Here is a 25,060-nt window from a genome sequence, read left to right on the forward strand (position 1 = left end):
TTGATGAAGTCGACCAAGTCGATCAATCTAGGTGATATCAAGATACTCAGAATAAATCATTTGTAGCAGCAAATTGAGAAATATGTCACCACTGGTGCCACTGACAGGTATTGCCTCACATCACCTGGCCGGCAGTATTTCTGGCGCGGGCCACGGTGGTGACATGTCATCAACGCGGGACACACGTTTACGCCAGGACCCGATGTGTCCCAGGGTGCCTGGTCAGAAAGCCTCAGTCCCATCACCTGGCCGGAGTTATTTCTGACCAGGCACTGTGGGACACACCGGGTCCTAGAGCGTAAACGTGTGTCCCACGGTGATGACCAATAACCACCGTGGTCCGGATCAGAAATAACACCGGCCAGATGATGTGACGCGATGCCCGTCAGTGGCACGAATGTTAAGTATGTTTTATAGTTTTTTGGCACATACATATTATTGATTATGAGTATCTAGCCATCACCTGGATTGGTCTACTTACAACTGAGGTGGCACATGCTGCCTCAGGACCTCTAGTTATTGACTGCTAGCTGACGAGGTTGCTAGCTGGCTAGCTAGCAAACAAGAGCTAGCAAACAAGTCACAGCTAGCTAGCTAAATACTCATAATCAATCATATGTATGTGCCAGCAAACTATGAAACACCCGTGCCACTGACGGGCATCGCCCCCCATCACCATCATATTAATGTTCTTTATCACTTTGTGTTGTGTCTATTTCCCTTCTCTGTTGAGACTTGTGTTAGCTTTGAGGCATTGCTGGCCTTTCAATGTCATTTATAAAAGGCATAGATAGTCCTCACTTTAGATGGGGTCACACAAAATACGTAACTAATACGTAACTAACAACTAGTAACTACCTGAATCATGAATTGCAGTAGTGAAACACATTTATAAAGCACATGTTAACCATTAGTGTATCATCTATAAGTCCTTCATAATTGGTTTGCAATATACATTATGTTATTTACAAATGGGGAATCCATCATTTATAAAGTATGAAAACCCAAGCTTATTAATCAAGAATAAAACATTTAAACTGTGTTTATGAATTGCATACAAATGAGTTACAAATGAGTGTTCATGATGGAACAATGCTTTATAAATGATGAATTAAGGGTTTACTCATGCTTTACTAAAGCTAAATAGTGTGTAGTTATTATAAAGTGCTATCAACATATGTGTTCATTACACAGAACTGACATTTTGTAATATGATAATTATAAAATGATTTAATGTTAGTTGGTAAATCAGCGTTTGAACTAATTGAATACATTTATAAACACAGGCACACACTAACATATGACGTTTATGCAAGCTAATTTAGGAGGGAACTTTTTTTAGCTTGTTGAAATACACTAAAGCAAAAGATTAATACATATACGTTCAGTAAATTCACCATCAGTTGCCCGGACTTGCGTCTCTGAAACTGCTCTTGTCATGATTTGGAAACACAATTAACATGCGAGCAGCTGGAAAACAAACAGAATACATTCATTATTATATTCAGTTATATTATTATTATATTATTATTATGTCAGTAGAATAGAATTGGATATATCTTTGTAAACCTTTATTGTCAAAGAAACATACATAATATTGCAGATTCTGATGTTTATGCCACAACGCTACAGTTGCGCAGAAGTAATGAAACTGTCATGACGGCAGAATGAGGCGCAAGGTGTGCACTGCTCCAGACAGTGTAATCAAACAGTCTGCTATTACACAGAAAGTGGATTTGACCACTGGTCATTTAGTAAAGCTGATGACTAGACACCTGCACTGCACCTACTCATTGGGTAACATCACGCCCACTACTGTGATTGGCTCTCAGGTGAGCTGGCACCCTATAAAAGACAAAGTAACTCTGGAGAGAATGCAATCAACTGGCATCATCTTCCACATCAACATTCATCATCCTCCCCAGTGGTGTTCTTTTATTGCAGAAGGTGAGTTGTGAAAATCTTCAACATGAGTTTGTTGCTTGTTTTCCTATTAAGATGCCAACCGTGCAGTAGGACTTTATGTTGATGTAATGATACATGTTGCCCGTAGGACTCGGACAATCAGCAAAAATGAAATTGATCTTCTTATGCCTCTGCCTGGCGAGCACGGCCTGTGCTGCACCTGTAAGTTTTAAAAACAAATAATGGTTGCTCTTGTGACTTCATTTTCTCAATCTAGGCAGAGTTCTGATGTTTCTTTTTATCTAACTATTTCTGTTTTTCTCTTCGTTCTCAGTCCATTTTTCATTACCTGCCTCATTACGCAGGTTCCAGGCAACAGGCACCACCCCCACAGGTAACCATGCATTGTTGTGTGTGTTGTTTAACTTCTTTGTTTTAATGTTGTTACTATGCCAACATGAACAATATACAGTATATTACTTTACGAAGGCTGCTTGTGATACATTTATAAAGCACAGCAGAAATATTGCTATGTGGAGTTCACTGTCTCACACAATTTCACATTCATTCAGGTGAGAAATCCCTTCACAGCTGGTCAGTCTCTGCCACAACCTGGATTACCTGGCGCTTACAGTGTGGAACTAGTATGTCACACTCTTTCTTATCTCATGTGTAGGATTTGACATCACTAAAATGTACTTTTATGATCTTGCTGTGATTATGACAAAAGCTTGCAGTACACTCATGTTTATTTATTTTTCCCCTGAAGATTTACCCCCACAGCATTGCTGGTGGTGCAGGTGGATCAAATGCTGCACAGGTAAGCATGCATGTTTTACAGAAGCAGCTCCACAAAATGTGATAAAAACATCACCTAATTGCTCTCTATTTTTCATTGATTTATATTTTTTTCTTCTTTTCTCTCTTTTTGCAGTCCTTTGGTTTCATCAAGTACTCCATTCCTCAGCCACCAGGCAGGCAGAGTGTGGAAGTCGTAAGTCTTTCCCCCTCTTTTCAGATTACCATATACTATTGGGACTGAAAAACACTTTAATTATTGCCTCTAGAAGCATATTTGATAAAGTAAACAACTCGTTTGGATAATACTTATTGATATGTTTGTGACTCTCCTGTTTTTACATTTTCAGTATTACCCCTATGATTTCACCCAGCAAAGGGTAAATATTTAAAACTTTGTGAAATGACTTCCTAATATTATTTAACATGGTGCAGTACTAAATGAGGACGTTTGCTTTTGTTCCAGATAATCACAAACATGCCTCCTATGACAAACGTCCCTCAGATGCCAAATGTGAGATATTATTAATTCTACAAATTGCATTTTACTGTTACTTTACTTCTGTCATATTTTACTCTTACTTTTATTATTTTTTTCACAGGTGTTTCCATTCGAATATCCCCCACAAAATATTCCCCAGCAAATCCCAAATGTAGGTGGAAAAAGTTCCTCTCAAGATGTGAATTTTCTCACTTTCTTTACTAATTTTACATTTCCTCTTTTTTCAGATTCCCTCATTCAATGCCAATGCTCTTCCATCCCAGGATCCCATGCAGACCCTCCAGCAGGATCAGCCCATACAGACAAGCCAGGTATGTATCACTCTATATATTAATGTAAAGAAGAGTTGTCCTGAAAATAAACACACATATTGAAAATGATAATCAATATTTGATTAGCATATGCCATCTGTGGGGAGAGTGTGTGAAATCAACAATATGTGCTTCAAATTGCGTATTTATCTTTGCAGATGCCAGCACAGGTGTGAAGTGGATGAGAAGCATGAAAAGGAGGCGACACTATACCTTCCTCCTTCAGACATCTGCAATAGAACAAATTAAGTTAAATGACTTTATCTGTTTCTGTACCATGCAAATGTGCTAATCAAAGTTAAGATGCAATGCTAAGATGATCATTTAATAGCCAATTTATATTAAGAATATGTTGCAATAGTAAATACTTCCAACAAAGTCATCTGTTAAAACATATTTCTGAAGAATCTTTTTGCTTTACTTTATAGTCCTCATAGATATTCGCTATTATTGTCTCACTCAAATACTTTGTGATGCTGCATGTCCACAGTATGTAACACATGTGCTGCATTAACTTGTTTTAACTTTTCCTTAAATGTAATTTTCCTTAAGAAATAAAGTCTAAGTTTCCAAGCAATTACATTGTTCTCTGTCTATTTAAAGAGTTTTATAATTTGATTGCTATTATTTGTATTTGGTAATGTGATGAAAACACAGCTGTAGAGTGCAAGTGCATATTGTTTTCATTATCAATCTGATCACAATTTTCCAGTACCCAACCAGGGGCTGTTTAAAAAAATGTAAAATGAGCGAGCAAATGACATGGTGGACCAAGAACTAGCCCTGGGGAGGCTTATAGGAAACCAGAAATAAATACAGCGTTGCCTTAACAAACATTGGTCACGTCTTTAGGCTTTTTTGCAAAGCCCTAATACAGGGGGTATTATGTTAAAAGTGGCTTTGCACACAACCTGGAATTTCCATCCGGTGCCACATATTTGGGCACACCCCTGCTAACACCAGTCTATAACCCAGCAAAGCAGCAAAGCATCTCACTTTAGAGCGTAAAACTATCAAATATGTTCACATTTTCCTTGTATACAAAACAAACAAGTGCTGTATTCATGAGCATTTTTTACATTAATCAGTAGTGCAGTCATTTCCGCACTACTTTTGAGAATAAAGAGGGATAAACGTATCAGATTTTTTGGGGCAAATTTAGTGCCACTGATTCAAATTAGCGGTTGTTTTATGATACACAAAAAAAGAAAGAACAGCAGTCTTTCTAATTATATTCCATAATGTATTTAATGTGCTAAGTCAAAGATGTATCAGACGAAATGGAGGCCGCATGAATCCTGGAATAAATACATTGTTTTGTTTCTTTACGTTTTTTTGATCCCAGTGTGCATCTGTCGGTGCAGGGGGTCAAAGAGGTATGCAGGGGCGAGGTTGTGGTGATGAGGAGAATCTTGAACTGGATTCTTTGCTGGGGAGCCAGTGGAGATTTTGAAAGACTCGGGGTGATGTGATCTCTGGTGCGGGAGTGGTAGAGGAGACGGGCTGCTGAATTCTGGATGTATTGTAGTTTTTTGATGATTTTGGTGGATGTGCCATAAGTAGTCCTGTCGAGAAGTCATGAAGGCGTGTATGAGTGTTTCAGCAGCTGAAGAAGAGAGGGAGGGGCGGAGACAGGCAATGTTTTTTAGATGAAAGAATGTGGTTTTTGTGCACATGTGATGTGCTTGAAGTGGCGTTCAAAGGAGAGGGTTGGATCAAAGATGACACCAAGGTTACAGATGTGGTGTGGAAGCAGGAACAGTGGGGCCAACCATGCAGAGGGAGAAGTTGTGGTGTGATTTGTTTAGTGATTTGGGGTCGATGACGAGGATTTAAGGTTTGTCGCTGTTGAGTTTGAGGAAGTTGGCTTGCATCCAGGTCTTTAAAGGCTGCACTGAGGTCCAGTAGAATGAGGATGTTGAGGGAGTGGTCATCAGAGGAGAGGAGGAGGTCATTGGTGACTGTGATTAGGGCGGTTTCTGTGCTGGGATGCGATTGAAATGGTTCATACAGTTGGTTTCAACTTAGTTTGACTTAGTTCAGAGTTTTGTGTGTCATTTATAAATGCTTCGTAAGGTATAGATAGTACTCACTTTAGATGGGGTCACACAAAATATTTAACTAACGACTAGTACCTACCTGAATTAATCATGAATTGCAGTATTACAACACGTTCATACGTTCATTTACTAATGCTTTATAAATGATGTAATTAATCATCTATACTTCCTTAATAATTGGTTTGTAATATATATTACTTAATTTACAAATGGAGAATATAAAATTTATAAAATATGAAAACCCCAACACGAAATGCATAATAGTCAAGCTTATTAATCAAGAATACAACATATATAACTGTGTTTATGAATTGTATACTAATGAGAGTCAATGTTGGAACAATGCTTTATAAATGATGAATTAAGTGTTTACTCATACTTAACTAATGCTAAATAGCGTGTAGTTATTATAAAGTGTTACCGGATAATGTACAAACAATGGGCACATAAATCAGGGGAGGGCCTATGATTGACCCCTGTGGAACACCACAGGACAAAGGGCAATTGAAGAAAGGCAGAATCCTGAACAGATTACAGAGAAATGTTTGTTTGTGTTGGAAACACAAGAGGTATAGAATAAAAGTGTCAATGTCCATGAACACCTCTGCTCTGTGATATGAGACTAAAGTAATTACCGAACCCAACGGTACAGGTATAGTATATGCATATTACATACAATATAGGCTACATTATAATTACAACACATGTGAGTGAACATCATTTGCCACATTGGTTGAACAAATTCCCCCACAGTGAAATGTAACTGTCCATGAAGGAAAAGACCTTCCTGAGCTTCTCTCCCCTCGGGACAAAAGCATGTCACAACATGATTTAACTTTTATCTCTTCAAAGACACTTGAATAACACAGGCGTCATCGATCCTCTCACGCTATGTGTGTCTCTTCCCCACAAGTTCCCTTTCCTGGAACATTTACCACATACATTTATAACTTCCACAGCAAAGGAGATGTTGACAACAGTTTTATTAACTTGAATTTGACTTGTTACAACTACAGAATGGATGGATGGATATATACTGTATTCATCCCCAAGGGGAAATGTGTCGTCAAAGTAGCTGGCCTTAACAACTATTTATATAAAAATAACAGGGATGAAAGATATATACAGCACAGAGAGCACTAATTTGGGAAAATAAATATAAAAAATAGAGAAAGTGCAAAAAATTGAATTGAAACAATAGAGAAAGTGCAAAAATGCAAAGTATGTGTAGTGTAGTGTATGAAATGTATATAAAAACATAAACATGTAGAGTGGGTCACAAACAAGAAAAGCGGTGCAAGGGCATGATTGCTTTTGTACAGTATTTCTGGGACGTTGTGCTAGAATCACTTACAAATACACAAACACAGAATCAGACAAGATGGATCAGATGGGTAAAGAAACAATGGTAACACAGTTGGGAACAACTGTACAGGAATGGTTTTGAACCTGAAATGTTTAATCTTTTATAAAGATAGAACACACAGCTATTCTAGTAGGAGTCTGTGACAGAACACATAAATCTAAAAAAGACACACTCATATACATATATTTTAACTTTTAAAGACATTTCAGCAAAGTGACATGCTTAAGGATTGTTTTTGTACATCATTTGTCTCATCTCAATTTTGAACACAATACATACACAACCTGCTTAGAAGGAGTTTGTATATATGGATTTGAGACCGTTTGGTCTTCTATAGGAGCTCTGTCAGGGTATGTGTTTTGAGTTAAACATGAGCATCAGCATGCTAACATGTGTTAATCCTGTGCTCCTGGTGTTTAAAATGTGTAATGTTTACCATGTTCACCATCTTAATTTATTGTGTTAACTTGCTAAGATTAGCTAATTACCACAACATAAAAAATAAAAAAAACAGCTTGAGCTGTCATTAGTTTTGCAAGTGTTTGGTCATAAATCAAATTATCAGACAAATAACAACTTTGGCCTGATCAGACGATCACCAAAATGATTACAATTGGGGCATGCATGTACAAATTTCATTGCAATACATCCAATAGTTAGAAATGTCACTCAAAATATTGAACTGAATAAATGAAAACAAAATGGATATCTGTACCAATAGTTGTTGAGATATTTCTGTCTGGACCAAAATGTTTGAGCAAATAATAACCAACAGGTCATCACTACTAGTGTGGCTTAAAAACAGCAACACAAAGACCAAGACACTTGTCACCAGTGTAAGCCTACCAAAAATAAACAAATTGGGTTTAGACCAACAAAGAAACCATTCAAACATTACGGAAACTGTCTGACTAGTCAAAGTTCCACAGAGGAGCCTTGTTCCATAAACTGTGGGTCCAAGTGACGTTTCGCCTCAACAGTAAAGAACCCAATGAAGGGTTAGGTCCCCACCACAGATCAACCTTTGTAACCCTTAGATTTGGATATTTTACCTCAAGATTAAAGCTTTATGTTGCTTTGCAAGGTTTCTGAATCCAAACTTAAAAGAAAAATACAATCACCTGCTTCAGAATTGATGAAGTTGAGAACAGATTGTTTTCTGATTTATCTAATTTGTAGCACTAAAAGAAGAAGTGAATATTGTAAAACCTCTTTTCTTCTTATATGAATGATATGTATATAAAATCTTAAGTGCAAAATAAATTAGATTAACTGATTTTGATCTGGTTTCTTCGTTGAAACATGGACACAATCTATTTAAGTTAGCGTACGTCAGTCATTCCTGTTGGTACAGGAAAACGTCAGTTTACAACCTCATTCCCTCTTCTCACTGCCCAGTTTTTTAAGCAAAGGAACACTCTCACTGTGGGCCCGGATAGCAACAGTACACGTTTTGAAGAACTAATGAAGGGATCGTATCAGTGTGAAACTTATCAACTCAGCAGTTTGAATGCAAGAATGTCAAAAATACAGTTTTGCAGATTACAGAGACCTTCATTATCTGATTTAAAACCACACAAATAAGCATAAGAAACCCAAACACAGTGATACGGCCACACCAGCTAAAACAAACACAGGGATCAGTGGAGACTCAGACACTACAAAAGTACTTCCCATTGACACACACACACACACACACACACACACACACACACACACACACACACACACACTGCTTTTTAAAAGGGGTCACAAGCAAATGCTAAACCACTGGTTTAATGTTTAATAATACATTATAATTGCAAAGCTTATTACATGATTTCAATGGCATCTCTCAGTCAGTATTATTATATATCATTATTCTGTAAGCTTCGTGCCGTCTTGTTTTTTGGTTTTAGAGCAATAAAGAGAAGGGCCTGTGTGCTCAGCATACTTGCATAGCATGTAATTAACTATAACTGGGGCCTTAACCTTACATGCCTCTTTTTTTCAAAGTGTAAGAATATTTCTTCAAACGCATAGCTCTGGGAGTTTTACTGGATGTGATTGGTTGTCACAGGACGTTCCAGTGTATAAATGGCATCCATGTTAGAGATGAAGAAGATTACTTTCCATCCTTGAGGAGACACATCTTTAGCTTCACTCTGTACCAGAAAAAAAGGTGAGATGGATTTTTCGTATGGAAACAGTTTTACACCGTGTTCCTGCGAACATTGGAGGCCTTGAAGCCAATAATCTTCACTTATTTTAATTTCAGAAACATTTTCTCTTATTTAGCAAAGAAAATGAAGAATGAAGATCAATGTTGTACGTAACATTATGTGTTTCTTTTTTGTAGGACCAATCATGATGAAGGTATTGGTGTTCATGGTGTGCCTGCTGGTCACTGCCTTGGCTGCCCCTGTAAGTCTTTCCTGAACATGATTTATGAAGTGTCATTTAGTACTGATTAATTTTCAAGCTTTTAAACACTGTTTTGCTTTAGAGAAAACCGCTTAAGGCCATTGTTTTTTGCTCTTTTCTCTTGCTTGGTTTGCAGGTTGCGGATAGTGACAGCAATGAGGAAAAAGTAAGAATTTTGCTTTTCTGTGAGGTGTGTGTGTGTCTGTGTGCCCTGGCATGTGATACCATGTTGTAGTCATGTCATCAGATGTATAGTATGGTGGACGTCTGACAGAGATGGGATAATTGGCTTCATTGCAGCACATGTCTAGAGATGTCTGGTATTTTCTCAGCATGTTGCAGCACACGCTAATGAGGCCCTGAGGTGGATGGAGATGTACAGGCTGTACCAGCAGCAGGTAGTGGGGGTCCATTGTAGTTAAAAAAAAGCAAAAAATTCAAATAGTTTGGCATCAATCATCAATTAAAATCATTAATCTGTATTTTTTCAGGAAGTAGTTGGAAACCCCTTCCTGCCTTCTGCTGATGCTCCTGTAAGTTAATATCTTGTTGGACTCCAACATGACTTTAGTTTTAGATTTTATTTAAAAACTTGGTAACACTTTATAATAACTGCACGGTATGAAGCATTAGTTTACAGTGAATTCCTTAATTTATAAAGCATTGTTGCACAGTTTATAAATGATGGATTCACCATTTGTAAAGGAAGTATTATGCTTCATAGCGTGCAGTTATTATAAAGTTTTTCCGAGCCAAAGGACCACAGAGAGACTTCTCTAGGGCACTGCTGCCTCTAACAAGACCAAATATAAGAGAGACAAACAAAAATAAACAGTAACACTTTATAATAACTGCACGCTATGAAGCATTATATAATACTTCATTTACAAATGGGGAATCCATAATTTATAAGTGCGGAACAATGCTTTATAAATAATGGATTGAGTGTTTACTCATACTTAACTAATGCTTCATAGCGTGCAGTAATTATAAAGTGTTACCAAAAACTTGAGCATAAACTAAAGTCTGGCATTTATTACTGAAGTTTGGTGTACCTTATTCATTAATTATTCATTTCTTTACGTTTATCCAGCTGCGGCTGCAGTGGCAATTAGATGTTACAACACTGCAACATCTAATCTGTCACAATGCAACATTTGAGTTAAACGTGTTACGTCTATGCAGGCGGCTGCTGCCCAGGTTGCTGATGTCCCAGCTCCTGCTGCCCAAGCTGTTGAAGACGCATCAGAGGAGGAGAACGAGGTGAGCAGACATACTAATACATGCCAAACCAAACCATAATGTGTTTTATTATGTATACCTGTGCTTTTTTCCTGTTGATTGCACGACCTGTCCTGTAAAAAGAGAGGTGTCAGATATGCTCTGTTGGTCAGTTGAAACAAAAAATGTGACTAAATAATCAAGACATGAGGTGAATCTTTTGCATTTGAGCCACTTGAGTGTTTAGCTTTTATGCTTGAGGAAATATAATACTGACAGTGGCATCTTTCTTCAGACCATCCCTGCTTGGTAAATGTCCACTTCCCAACTTGATACCGGACAGTTTGTACACAATCTTTCTGTAAAAGCTGTGTAAAGTGAATGCGTTTCAACTCTAAAGTCAGTTTCTGGCTATCTCCTTGTGACAGGATGGCAACCCTGCCCCCAGAGATGCAGCACCTGGTGCTCCTGTCGCCCCCCTGAACTCTGATGAGGTAGAAGAGGCAGAAGAGGCAGAGGAGGTGGAGGCAGCTGAGGCTGAACCAGCTGTGGTGGATGTCGAGCCAGCCGTCGAACCGGCCGTCGAGTCAGCCGTCGAGCCAGCAGTTGAGCCAGCAGTCGAGTCAGCCGTCGAGCCAGCAGTCGAGTCAGCCGTCGAGCCAGCAGTCGAGTCAGCCGTCGAGCCAGCAGTCGAGTCAGCCGTCGAGCCAGCAGTCGAGTCAGCCGTCGAGCCAGCAGTCGAGCCAGCCGTCCCAGTAGATGCTGCACCAGCTGAAGCTGATGCTGTGTACGTGCCGCCTGTTGATGTGGTTCCTGTTGACATTGTCCCTGCAGCCCCCGAGGTGGCTGTCGATGCAGCTGATGTCCCTGCTGCTGATGCCGGTGCTGCTGATGCCCCACTGGCAGCTGAAGTTGACCCAACTGAAGTGGCAGCAGATCCTGCTGCAGTGTAGTTATCTCCCTCTTATCATCCTTCGTTAGCAGTTACAGCAAAAGCTGGAAACAGCAACTGGGAGTGTGTGTATGCAGCGCAAAAGTATGAGACAGCTGTGGCATATTGATTACAGAATGAGGAAGAACAAGTGAAGTGTGTTTTTAGTTCATAATTGGACAACTAAAACATTTTGTTGTGTTCTTTTTTTTGTCTTTAATTAAATTACTTTTTACATTTCTGTACTTGAAATTCAGCTGTGATCGACTAGTCACACATATAAACGTATGTATCTTTCAGAACTAAATGCCTTTTTTACAGCAAAACTTTTGACTGAACAGGCATTACTAATGCAAATGAACTGTCCCAAAAAGCCTTGAAAGAGTTCCAGCACAATACCAGGACCCTGAATCTGAAGCAGCTAAATGGAATTCAGGCATGAATTGTATTATTTACACCTGTGCTTTTCCTTGCATCAAAATGTCTTCTGTGACCTATCAAATAAAAGCAAAGATGCCATAAAAACATGGTATCTAAAACATACAGTAGCTTGTGACAAGTCCATTTTTTTAACTTTCCTTTCACTCAGCTGCCACCATCAACACAAATTTACATTGTCATCTTAATGTATAATTATCTATAGTCCAGATGTGCTCCTCAGTTAATAAAAGAGCAGAGTGGCGTTGTGATAAAACTGCAAACATCAGCGAACAGGGAGTGCTACTGAACCATAGGAAGGATAGGATTGGAGGATTTGTTGTTAGGAGGCACCACTTAACAGGGATAGAGGTTCAGATTTAATTTCACTCTCATGATTCTTATTCATGTAAAGGGAACCAGAGCCACCTGATCTGAAATCTGTAATGCCCGGCACGATCTAATAGGATCAGTGCAGGATATATGGCTGAGGGTGCTGACTGAGCAGAAGATGCTGGTGTGTGTGTGTGTGTGTGTGTGTGTGTGTGTGTGTGTGTGTGTGTGTGTGTGTGTGTGTGTGTGTGTGTGTGTGTGTGTGTGTGTGTGCAAGCAGACTAAATCCTCTGGCGTGCCACAAATTATCAGGAAAGTAACCTGTCACAGATAAGAAAATTAAAGTCAACAGAAAATGTTTTTTACTGTTTTGGATCTTTGCTAGCAATTTAACTGAAGGTTTTCCAGACTGCACTTCAACAAATCTCATCTCCCACTGGAGTGGACTAATAAGGAGGGCGAGTGACTCTCTCCTCTCAGCCAACTCTAATCCACAAATCCTTATCAGGGTCACTGAGACTCTATGATATATTCGTTAGACTCAATGCTTATAGGTGACACTTGTCAAGCTGCATTTTGTATTATTTGAATAATAAACTAATGATTATTCCAATACATCTGCTGTGAGTGGCCAGTTGCAAGTACTTAAAAAAACTACAAGAGGATAAAAGGAAAATGGACTTTACATTACATTAACAAGGGGACAAGGTAAGTTCAATAAGAGTCATTGCTACGTTTTGGGAAATATTTCTGTTGCTGTTTGTACGACCACATTATATGTTACAGCGTTTTTTCCCTTTCACTTGATGCAATTCTGCGAACTGGTTTTGGACTGCAAACACATTTTTTGATTAATTGTCTGGTCAATAAAATGCCATATAAATAGTCAAAATGTATCAGAGACCAAGGGGACTTCCTAAAATGTTTTGTTCTGTCCAAGCAACAGTATGAAACTTTACTGTCAGTTCAGTTTACTGTCAACAATAAAAACACACCAAATATTCACAATTGAGATGCCGATAGCAGTTCCCCTTTTGAAATTTGTGCTTTTTAATAAATTACCAAAGTTGTTGCTGACAATTCTTTTGTCCATTGAATAATCAAATAATGAACTCGTAGTTTCCGCTCTAGGTAATTTGAGGGTCTATTATGCTTATGTTGGCAGAGACGAATTTAGCATGTACGAGAATTTAATCTCGTCAACCGTTCACAAAATCTCCCCTCTGGATTTATTTTTCCAGGCTGAACAGATCGGCAGCCATGGCAACTTCCACCCCCCTCCCTAACCTCACTGTGCCGCCACACACTGAATCACACCTCTCCACAGACAAGGAAGAGTCCAGCGAGGATGACCTGTAAGCAAAGACACATTATTCAGACAAAGAGCTTTTATTCAAATAATAAAGAAGTGAGACAGTTAATTAACTTCATGTGTAACGTGCTGTGTTTTTTTCCAGAAGTGAGTCTGAATCAAATCCTCATCGCCTGCTCAACATGAATAACAGCAATAACAATGAAGAGTGAGTGTGATTATGGAGTCCCCAAGCGATGAGTGAATCCCTTGTTAAACTGTTTCCCTTTTATGTTTTCCCCATTTCAGAAAGGCCAATTAAATGTGTTAATTAATCATTTTAACAAGAAAAAAAAGGAGAAAGGAGAAAAAAGAGAAGAAAGAGAAGAAAGTGTAATTGTGTTATTGACAAACCTTTATGCAAATGTTTCTTTAAAAAAGAAAAAACTTTATAGTATGAACAGTATGCTCTAAGGTATTGATGTGTGTTATAGAAAGAAGGAGATGGAGAAGAAGGAAAAGGAAGAAAAGGAGGCAAAGGAAAAAGAAGAGAGGGAAAAGGAAAAGGAAAAAGAAAAAGAAAAAGAAAAGGAAAAGGAGAAAGAGAAAGAAAAGGAAAAGGAAAAAGAGAAAGAAAAGGAAAAGGACAAAGACAAGTAAGTGCATCATTCAGAGTGACTTCCTCAGGGCAACTTGTTTTCTTTCATATATTTATTGCACACTTTCTATCTCTCTTTCTATAGGCCCAAGGAGTTATTTGTCATCAATCCTGCTGGGAATTTGTATTACAACTGGTTGTTCATCATCACACTACCAGTCATGTACAACTGGACCATGATCATAGCCAGGTGCTTTCTATGAACCAGTGATTCTTTTTTTTAACGCTACAATTACCCTGCAGGTCAAAGAGTCACACAATTGTATTCAATTCCAATGTGTTATGTGTGTCATATAGTGTCATATATTCCAGCTGTTACAAATCATTGCTATTGTAGCACTGACTTTCTGCAGAGAAATATCCTTGTTCTTTCAAAAGCTGGAGGAAAGTTATTTTATTCAATGTGAATACACTGGTGCTAAACATTTCAAATTTGCATAACACATTTTCTGCTTACTTTCTTCTCCTGAAATCAGGGCTTGCTTTGAGGAGCTGCAGCATGACTACATCATGTACTGGGTTCTTCTGGACTACACCTCAGACATCATCTATCTGGCTGATATGTTCTTCAGGACCAGAACAGGTGAACAGCTGACCCAAGCCTCCCAATCAAAATCTGTTAAACGATCAATTCCCAACATTTTTCTAAAATACCCAAATGTGCAATGATGAAATTACTGTCTGTTCCTGATCCTGATAATGCATGTAAAGTTCATGTTCAAGTTTATTGTCAGATAGGTTGAAAAGTCCAGTTGTAGATTCAAAGCAATGACGTGCACCTGCTCTGGCTCTTTTATCCCTGAGAAACACAATTAAGAACATAAGAGACAGTCTAAAGCTCAGCTATCAATAAGACGAAGTTTCAGTAGTCTTGGACAAATCAAGAGGGTATACAAAATAGAAGACCTTTTAACTACAAATGTATTCAATTTAAATTGACTGCTGAAGTCTCATATTAGTCTCATCTCATATTAGCTTCTGCTGAAAATGCATTTTTGCACATACAGCAACAACAACAATTTGTTCAGCCCCATTGCTTCCACTGTAATTGTGTTAGAGTCAGTACGAACAGGAACATTGATTACAGTGACCAAGAACGTGTGTTGGATGAATTAAGATAGTGTGAAGTAACCCTTTAATTTAAACACATCAGATATACACTATTTATCCTTTTTGGACATAATCTGCCATTGTTTCACAAATCTGATTCACAATAGATTTGATTCTTTTGGGACACTGATCAACATAAAAAATAATTATAATGTGAGAAACATTCTTTACAAATGGATCTAAATTAAGTGCACATTAAGAACAATAAATTGCATGAATAGTTATGTTCTTTAGATTAGATTGAGGCCTAGATAATCACAGATGCAGCCAACTGTTTTTTTTGCCTGATAATATTAATTTCCATCACGATCATCTGTATATAATTAAGTGGAGATTTGGGAATACTTTTCTCTCTGACTTGAAAAAAACTTGAACATATTTTGTCTTTAAACCTTCTATCTCTTTGAATGCAGGTTACCTTGAGCAAGGCCTGATGGTGAAAGATAAGAAAATGCTACGTGATCGCTACATCAGCACCTTCCAGTTTCGTCTCGATTTTATCTCCATGCTGCCCACTGACTTCCTCTATTTATTCCTCGGCCTCGACTACCCAGAGATCCGCATCAACAAGCTGCTGAGAATCGGCCGCATGCTGGAGTTCTTCACAAGGACAGAAACTAAAACCAACTACCCCAACATCTTCCGCATCGGAAACTTGATCATGTACATCCTCATTATCATCCACTGGAATGCTTGCTTTTTCTTCTCTTTCTCCAAATACATTGGTTTTGGTGCTGACGACTGGGTTTACCCGGCTCTGGATGATCCTGATAATCCTGCGTTTGGGGAGTTTGGTAGGAAGTATTCGTTCAGCCTCTACTGGTCCACACTCACCCTGACTACCATCGGGGAAACGCCACCACCAGCACTTGATTCAGAATTTATCTTCCATGTGATTGACTTTTTAGTGGGGGTCTTGATCTTTGCCACCATTGTAGGAAACATTGCCACCATGATCTCCAATATGAATGCTGCCCAAGCTCAGTTTCAGTCCCGAATTGACAATATCAAGCAGTACATGCAGGTAGACCTCATTTTTACACTCAAATAATTGGAACAAAACATATTAAATAATCTGTCCTTTGATTATACGTTTATACGTTTGTGCTTTCCTTTTGTTCACAGGTCCGGAAGGTTGACCAGGTTCTTGAGTTGCGAGTTATCAAGTGGTTTGATTATCTGTGGAATAACGGCAAAGCACAGGACGAAAGAGAGGTCCTGCGGTATCTTCCAGACAAGCTCAAGGCTGAGATCGCCATCCAAGTCCACATGGACACGCTCAGGAAGGTTCGTATTTTTGCAGACTGTGAGGCAGGCCTACTGATCGAGCTAGTACTCAAGCTGCAGCCACAGGTGTTCAGCCCTGGAGACTACATCTGCAAAAAGGGCGATATCGGCCGTGAGATGTACATCATCAAAGATGGAAAACTTGCAGTCGTTGCTGATGATGGCGTCACACAGTTTGTTGTGTTGGGAAGTGGCAGCTATTTTGGTGAGATCAGTATTCTTAATATTAAAGGCAGCAAAGCAGGCAACCGGCGAACAGCAAACATCCGCAGCATCGGATACTCAGACCTCTTCTGCCTGTCCAAGGATGACCTGATGGAGTCATTGCTAGAGTATCCGGATGCCAAAGGCATGCTGGAGGACAAGGGCCGGGAGATCCTGATGAAAGATAATCTGATAGATTTGGACCCCGCTAACATCATGCCTGAGGCCAAGGAGCTGGAGGAGAACGTCAACAAAGTGTACAACGCGATGGAGCTGATGCAATTCAAGCTGAAGAAGATACTGAGAAAATACAAGACCACTGACAAGGCTCTGAGACTTCGCATCGCAGATCTGGAGCACCTAACAGGAGAGGAGGTGGAAGACGAGGATGAAGAGGAAGAAGAGATGAAAAAGGAAGAGAAAGAGGTGGAAGCGGAAGTGGAAGGGGAGGAAAAAGAAGAAGAGGAAAAGGGTGAGGAGAAAGAGGAAAAGAAGGAAGAGGAAAAAGACGAAGAAGGAAAGGGTGAAGAGGCGGAAGAAGAGGAGAAAAAATAAACCATATAGTTTCTGTAAAACACCAAGTACTTTTCTATTTAGCCACACTCAAATAATTTTCACAATGAAATCTTACTGGAATTTTTCCTAAATGACCCACAGAAACAGTGTAAAGGGCAAAACAAATGACACCAGACTGGCTGAAATACCGACTGGAACTTGTCTTTAGAAGATATTGCCATTGTATATAATAAAGTGAACAACAGTAATTCAATGGACACATTTTGCCAACGACAAAATTGATATTCAATTGTAATAAAAAATTGGCTTCAGTAGTCCTATTCATTGTGATTTCCATAGGTCGAGACCTCTGTTCTGATCGCTAACAGCCCTCGAAAACACCGCCAGCCTATTTCTTGTACACTTTGTTGTAACTCTTGAAAACTTGATCCTCATGAAGCCAAAGCCCATAACAAGCTCTAGCATTTGCAAGTAAGCCCTCCTGTGACTCTGGGCAAGTCTTATTTATCCTGCATGTTTTATATGTAGAAATTACTTTGGGTTGATGCAAATATGTTTAATCAATTAAAATGTGGTTTTGACAGAAACCTGGCTCGAACAGAGTAATTATAAGGTGTCATGCAATTATAATAACAGACACAGTTGGAGGAGGAGGTGGTGTGGCTGTAAATTGGAAGTAGTCTTTATCTGTTTCTGGTTTAATTGCTTCCACTGTACCTCAGTCGTTTTAAATGTTTGCCCCTCTCAAAGATCTCAGGGTTAAAAGATAGATCAAGCTGCTGGTCCTCCACAGAACTATCAATTATGTCCAAGGCCAGGGACAAAGCGTGGCATACTGCTGAAGTCCATTTCCATTTGCTGACTTTTAGGCCAAAATAAATGTGCATCCTCCTTGAGAAAACACAAAAGCAATTCATCACATTTAATTAATCTCCAGCTCTTGTACAAGCCTGTCAACATTTGTCCTTTAGAGGCATAGCATCTTGTTTCCAAAAGGAACAGATTAACTTTACACCGTATGTGCATCTAAAGTGGGAGAGAGCGTTAAATTCAGTCGTTGTCATTTTACCTGGAAGTCTCTTTTTTTTTTTACTACGAGATAAGAGCTGGAGGATTACGTGACGGTGAGCCTAGCCCATTTAGACTGTAGACAGTTGTGGACGCCATGTGGTGGACTGAAGGATCTGCACACAGAGGACGCCTGTCGAGCTTGATTTGTTCCTTGAGACACCAGATATGAACACTTACACACTTTTAGCTCCACTAGGGTAGATATAGTAATCATAGTAATAAACCCAATATATGGACAAGGAATTGAACTCTTGGATCTCAAACTCCTTAATTTTAAGGACATTTGCTGAAGGTTTCCACACGCAGGGGACTTTGTTTGACCTATTTCGTTTGATGAGCCCTGTTTTCAATTTCAGTTTCAAATTCCAGATTCAGAGCTGTATATGGTTTTGTTATTGCTGTAAGGCAATACAACTGTCAGCTGTTTAAATCAATATCAACTCTTCACTCCCGGGACCTAGGTAGATGTGAGTGGCTCTGTTAGGGGTGTCACAATTCTCCAAATCCATGATTCTATTTTAATTACTATTTTAAGGTCACTCAGCATTGATGGCTCTGCTATTAATAGACTATGGAGTCTTGATTCCTAGAGATCAACAGATCATTGGCTTTATATATCGTGTAGCTTATCTCGTCTTTGAAAAGATAAGCTACATGGTATCAAGTGTGATAAGATAAAGTCACAAATCTTCCTCACTTGTCAGAGCTTTGTATGTAAACACACATCCCCGCCACACTGAACTAAACAGTTTCCATGCAAAGCCTAATGTCTAATGGAATAAAAGTAAAAACCACTTACTCTCTAGTGTGAAAGCCGCTAAGCATGTGACTCATGCTGAGTTGCAGAGCCACATTCACAACCTCAAGTTCATTAATCAAATCGTTGACAAAGCCAAACTTAGTAAAGCAACCAATTTGTGATATCTCGCACAGTTGAATGCATGAGACAGATGTTGATTTTGTGTTGCAAATAATGGAGGAGCTGCGTGCATCCCCTAACATGCTGCTGTCCTTTTCTTTGAATGTACAATTCTCAGTGTGGTGCATTGGTGGAGTAGACCAGGTTAATCAATGAAGAGACAGTGACAGCAGGTGGTTTGTTATACTGTTTTGCAGATAGCGATTCACTGTGATATTCTCTGCTTTTCTTATCCTCAATGTCTATTGCTACTTGTTCCTGCAAGTTTTGCTTGTACATGTTTTAGTTACATTCATCAAAACACTCTGAACTGATTAAACTTGATGAATGCCATCTGTTTATGATTAATGTTAATTTGCTTACTAGGACATCCTGTTCTGCTTCATTTGTGGTCGGTTTCATTCACAAAAATGTTGAAGAGGAAAAAGAAGACTTTTATACTTGTTTCATACAGTGCTCTATAAGGCCAGCTTTTGGGATATCAGCAATCCAATGTATCAGCTTTTGTAGTGGTAAGAGAGGACCCACAACTACAAGAAGATATTACTAGTATGTAGTAAATCTCAGCAGAGCAGTGCTGCACTGGGACAAACATCAAGAATGAAAGCCTGACATTAAGTTAGTTGCTAAAATGTCTTTCTATGATGGGTGAGAAGAATTAGGCTAGAGTGATAACAATGTTAGTATGAAAAAAAAGGATACTGGAGAGAGACCTATATAAAGAACCTGAGGCAAGACTTTGACTTCAGAGACCAATTGGTTTGCATCCTGAGTCTGTTTTGTGGAAGATAGTGGTTCCATGTTGTCATGAACTTAATTGTAATAGCCAATGAACACGTGTTAACAGACCGGGCACGGTAAATTTATGGAGCACATGTCCTTATTTCTGCTGATTTCCCAGTGGAGATATTTCTCTGCTGGATTTAAAGCCTGAGGGTCTTTGCTGTATTGACCATCAGCAGCAGAGCAAAAAGAAAAAAAGAAGTGTAAGAAGGTCATTTTTTACACTTGCAGCGGTTAAAGACTTGTAGTAATACAATTGTGTAGTTTATAGTTAATGCTGCTCAACTCAGTTCATTCTGACTTTATCCACCATTCTAGCAAAGAGTGCCCTCTCAATGAAACTCAACAAATGAATTGCGCAAGACAAAACAATCTAAATATCTGATTACTAGTGAGTTAATTGGGAGAATTATTTCAGTTGTGGCTCTGTATATTATGGAAGCCCATTTTCAACATATTTTGCAGTGTAAGCAAATAGAAGGAATCTATACATCTCCTTGAGCTTACTCCACTTTGAACTTCTACTACTCTTGCATATGTTCAGCTATAATTTAAGCATAAAAAGATCACAGGTCTTTGAGCTATTAAACTTACACTCTTTCTTCAAACAATCAGGGCCGCTCAGTAGCTCAGTGCATGCCAGTTGCTATTTTAACCAGATTTCTTCTTCGGAAGTCTTGTTCTGCTTGCTTCTGTAGAACACCTTAACACTGCTCATTTTAGGAGAGAACAAACGGTCTTGACTCTGAATTTGTGTCAGCGTGTTTCTGTAGCACAACTATGCCCTTGAATAGCCTTTAATTGATCTGTTGGTGGTCAATAGTCACTCTGGCTTTGCACACAAAGACTACATTACAATGAGCTACAAAGTAAAGCTTTCACATGGTATTCGTCTAAGGAATTTGAAGCTCTGAGGTAAGGACTAATAATGAAATATTTGAAGAGCAATGCTCTTTCATTAGCAAATAAATTGATGTCCCTGGATACATGTTAAATTGATCAAAGCAAATAGCCCCGAGCCCTGACACGAGTTCTGACACACCATAGAGGCAGCTGTGAAAAGAGTGGACGACGATGCTGCAGCTGAACCTACGCACCCGTTGCCCTGATATTTTCACAAGAAATATGCAGTGGGAGACGTGCAAAAATGTACTTAAAACAAAATTGTAATTAGCAAAAGACAATCAACTTTCTACACGCACATAACAATGCCACAGCCAGATAATGACCCCACTTCATGAAGCAGACAGGAGTCAAACGGGTGGGAATATACATCACATGCCAGTGTTTCAACCTTGTCTTTTGTCTTAGTTACTGTTTGTTTTGACAGCTAGCTTATTCTGTCTTAAAAACATATACACAATATTCCTAATGGGGTCCTGATGGTATTTTTAGGTGCATTTGAAGACTGAACCTTACATTTTTCTATTTTGGCATGGACGGCACAGTACAACTCCAACCCTGTCTCCTAAAAATTACGTTCCCCTAGAACTAATACGCATTCCCAATTACGTTTGATCAGAAACGTATCTCCTCCCTGATTATGTTTGTGTTTGATGTATTACACACACGTTGATTATACACATATAAGTAGATTAAACACATATGTTGATTATACACGTATTTTTGTTTTATTGTTTTTATGTTTATGTTTGACGTATTACAAATACGTTTATAATTGTGTGTTTGTGTTATTGCTTTCTTGCTTTATTTAAGCATATTTTAATTTTTAAATTCTGCGGAGAAAAAAGAAAAGAGGCACGGGGTGAGGCCAGTGAGAGCCGGCCAGTGAGAGCCGGCCGGCCCGGGCCGGGCACCGGCCGCACCGGGAGGCTCGGGGCTCGGTCTTCAGACGCTTGGCGTCGCCGTCAGGCCGTCGGTAACAGCCTCCTTCGCGCCGGCTCCGGTCTTCTTTGAGTCGGGTTGTTTGTGAATGCAGCCCAAAGTGTGTGATAAACTCCATCTAGTGCAGTAAACCACTGCGATCATCAGCAGACACTCGGATCTCTGTGGTCACATCAAGGTCAGAATCCTCCATGAAAAATATTCAAACGGGCGGAAGGAGTCACGGGACCCAACATCTGGTTTTCAAAATACTAACTGATATGAATGTGTTCAGAACATTTCTGACCACTTTAAAACATCTTAACTGTACTGGTCTTACAGAAATATTGTAATAAGTCAAACACAACGTACTGTTACAGTTAAGATGTTTGGATGTGGTCAGAAATGTTCTGAACAAATTCATATCAGTTAGTATTTTGAAAACCGGATGTTGGGTCCCATGACTCCTTCCGCCCGTTTGCTGATGATCGCAGTGGTTTACTGCACTAGATGGAGTTTATCACACACTTTGGGCTGCATTCACAAACAACCCGACTCAAAGAAGACCAGAGCCGGCGCGAAGGAGGCTGTTACCGACGGCCTGACGGCGACGCCAAGCGTCTGAAGACCGAGCCCCGAGCCTCCCGGTGCGGCCGGTGCTCCCGGTGCGGCCGGTCCTCCCGGTGCTCGCCTCCCGGTGCGGCCGGCGCCCGGCCCGGGCCGGCCGGCTCTCACTGGCCGGCTGTCACTGGCCTCACCCCGCCCCTCTTTTATTTTTTCTCCGCAGAGTATAAAAATTAAAATATGCTTAGATAAAGCAAGAAAACAATAACACAAACACACAATTATAAACGTATTTGTAATACGTCAAACACAAACATAAAAACAGTAAAACAAAAATACGTGTATAATCAACATACGTGTTTAATCAACCTATACGTGTATAATCAACATATGTGTAATACGTAAAACACAAACATAATCAGGGAGGAGATACGTTTCAGATCAAACGTAATTGGGAATGCGTATTAGTTCTGGGGGAACGTAATTTTTAGGAGACAGGGTTGACAACTCCCGTCTAATCCAAACATGGGCAACGGGGCTGTAAACATTTTCATTTCTGCTGTAAAGTTGGCCATTTTTACACTGAGGTCTTTGGGGATTTGACTCACTTTTGGAGCCAGCCTCAAGTGGCCATTTAAAGAACCGCAGTTATTGGTACTTCCATGTTGGTTTCATTTTTGAGCAAAGGAGGTTGCTGCTTGGTTTTCACATGCATTGCTGAGGACGAGCAGTTGGCTGCTTGAGGAAGGCAGATTACTAATGCTCCTCCATGCCATGCAAATTAATACAGACGGCTGGAATTGACAAAAATATATATATCCAGAGACGTTGAAGAACCAATTATCATTATCATTTATGGCAACAGGTGGATACAGCGAAGCGATTTGTTTTCCCTTTTTCGGCTTTTTTTGGCATTAAATAGACAAATCCCTTGTAGCACTATGAGCTCATGCACCATTAGTGTGTTCTTTCTGTGTTCACATTCAGTTGCTTGGTATTGGAATTGTGTTTTGTTTCACACAAAAAAATAAAATTGCAGAGAAAAAAGCTTTTAGCCACGCTTCTTCCCAGTGTGTATGATGAGTATGTTGCTCTGTTTCAAAAGTGCTTACAGTTCATGCAAGAAAAATGCCACAGAAAAATTCAAACTGAAGTCAAAAAATGATTCAAAATGATTAATACACACTATTTGTATTCATTTGAATATCCATGAATTCATATGAACTAAATCAATGAATATGTATTCACAATTTTCACACTGTATTATTAAAGTGCCCCCATCATACTTTTGGCAGTATTTACATATCCTCAGGGACAAAACTTCAAAATTGTCAGTGTCTCATATGAATTTCAATCAGCACTAACAGGGTTGCACAGCAGAGCGAAAACACTCATTTGATGCACGTCGGCTGATCCTCACACTTTAATCTCTTGTTTGAAATCACTACAGCATTATTCATTTTAATATCTTATAATGATGTCTTAATTAGGATACAGTTTTTTTTCCTCCGCCACACAACAATCTTGTCTACTCAAACATACTTTTACTGTCAGACACATTTGAAAACATCACGTAAATAGAGTATATGAGACTTTTTTCTACTTTTTATGTATCTGTTTATGAACACGATAGACAACTTTAGATGAGTTTCAGGAAGTGTGAAAGGTAATAATTATGTTTCCTCTGCTGTGAAAACTGTGGGAGTATAATGCATCCACAGGACACACAAGAGACCTACAATAGACTAAAATTCCTGCATTCTTCTGCAGTCTGGCGCAGTGAACTGAAACTGTCTTGTGACCGCACTTAAATCAAAATGAATCATCACAAACTTAATTTCTTTCAACTCCTTTTTGTATTTTGGAGTGCTGATATAACACTATGAGGCTACAAATTAACACAAATTAAGTTTAGAGAGGAATCCACTTGACTGTGAACCGCAATCTCAGATTGTATTAAATGAGTCTGGACACCATACTGTATCGTGGTGAAAAGCTTTACTGGATTGATTGGATTTGATCCGCCGTGGAAGACATGTAAATGTACCCGTGCAGAGGTTACCATTGCACCAAAGGCTATGTCAGGAGATGAAGGAGGTTTATCTGATGTGAACACTTGGATGTCTGGGGGGAACTTCAGCCTGTTAAATGTGAATATTGATGTGACAAGAAGAAGGAGAGTCGGCCATTTGGAGACAGAATTGAATACTTATATTCTCTGTGGTGCACTGTGAGGTGGATTTAAGCACGAAGACACTCACACAATGGAACAGTGGGGGAAAACTCAACAGGCGGTGAACTGTGGGCTGAAAAGAGTGTCTTATTGGACACATGCTTCCCTGCAATACTCCAATATCCTGTTCTTTCTTTGAAATGCTGCTGACAAAAATATCATGGAGGGTCATAGAAGATAAAGGTACACAACGTGCGCTGACTGATTACTGCATGTGGGCCATTGCAAAGAGAGACGGCGGGGTTCATCTGTTATTCATGAAGTTTAACACTGCCACGAGAATCAATCAATCTCTTTCACCATGTGTGCCATTGGTGCGTCACTGAGTGCGCACGGCGCCCTGCCTGTTGCTG

At 39.3% G+C, this 25,060-nt stretch overlaps 2 protein-coding genes across 2 annotated transcripts; both read left to right on the forward strand.

Annotated features, from left to right (window-relative positions):
* Nucleotides 1–363: 363 nt before the first annotated feature.
* On the forward strand, nucleotides 364–4,988 carry scpp5 (secretory calcium-binding phosphoprotein 5; the record flags this gene model as incomplete). The annotated part of the gene is made up of 11 exons (XM_079219999.1): nucleotides 364–404; nucleotides 1,833–1,947; nucleotides 2,054–2,127; nucleotides 2,240–2,299; nucleotides 2,478–2,549; nucleotides 2,675–2,725; nucleotides 2,840–2,899; nucleotides 3,054–3,083; nucleotides 3,170–3,217; nucleotides 3,433–3,516; nucleotides 4,881–4,988. The coding sequence occupies exons 2-11, from the start codon at nucleotides 1,875–1,877 to the stop codon at nucleotides 4,986–4,988; spliced, it is 660 nt and encodes a 219-aa protein (XP_079076125.1). The 5' UTR covers nucleotides 364–404; nucleotides 1,833–1,874.
* An 8,741-nt stretch (nucleotides 4,989–13,729) lies between these two features.
* On the forward strand, nucleotides 13,730–17,352 carry cnga1a (cyclic nucleotide gated channel subunit alpha 1a; the record flags this gene model as incomplete). Its single annotated transcript, XM_079220000.1, has 6 exons — nucleotides 13,730–13,767; nucleotides 14,033–14,194; nucleotides 14,282–14,386; nucleotides 14,673–14,779; nucleotides 15,720–16,330; nucleotides 16,432–17,352. Exons 1-6 carry the CDS (start codon nucleotides 13,742–13,744, stop codon nucleotides 17,350–17,352), a joined length of 1,932 nt encoding a protein of 643 aa, XP_079076126.1. The 5' UTR covers nucleotides 13,730–13,741.
* Nucleotides 17,353–25,060: the final 7,708 nt, after the last annotated feature.

Source organism: Taurulus bubalis (assembly GCF_910589615.1).
Source record: "Taurulus bubalis genome assembly, chromosome: 6".
NCBI classification, from domain to species: domain Eukaryota; kingdom Metazoa; phylum Chordata; class Actinopteri; order Perciformes; family Cottidae; genus Taurulus; species Taurulus bubalis.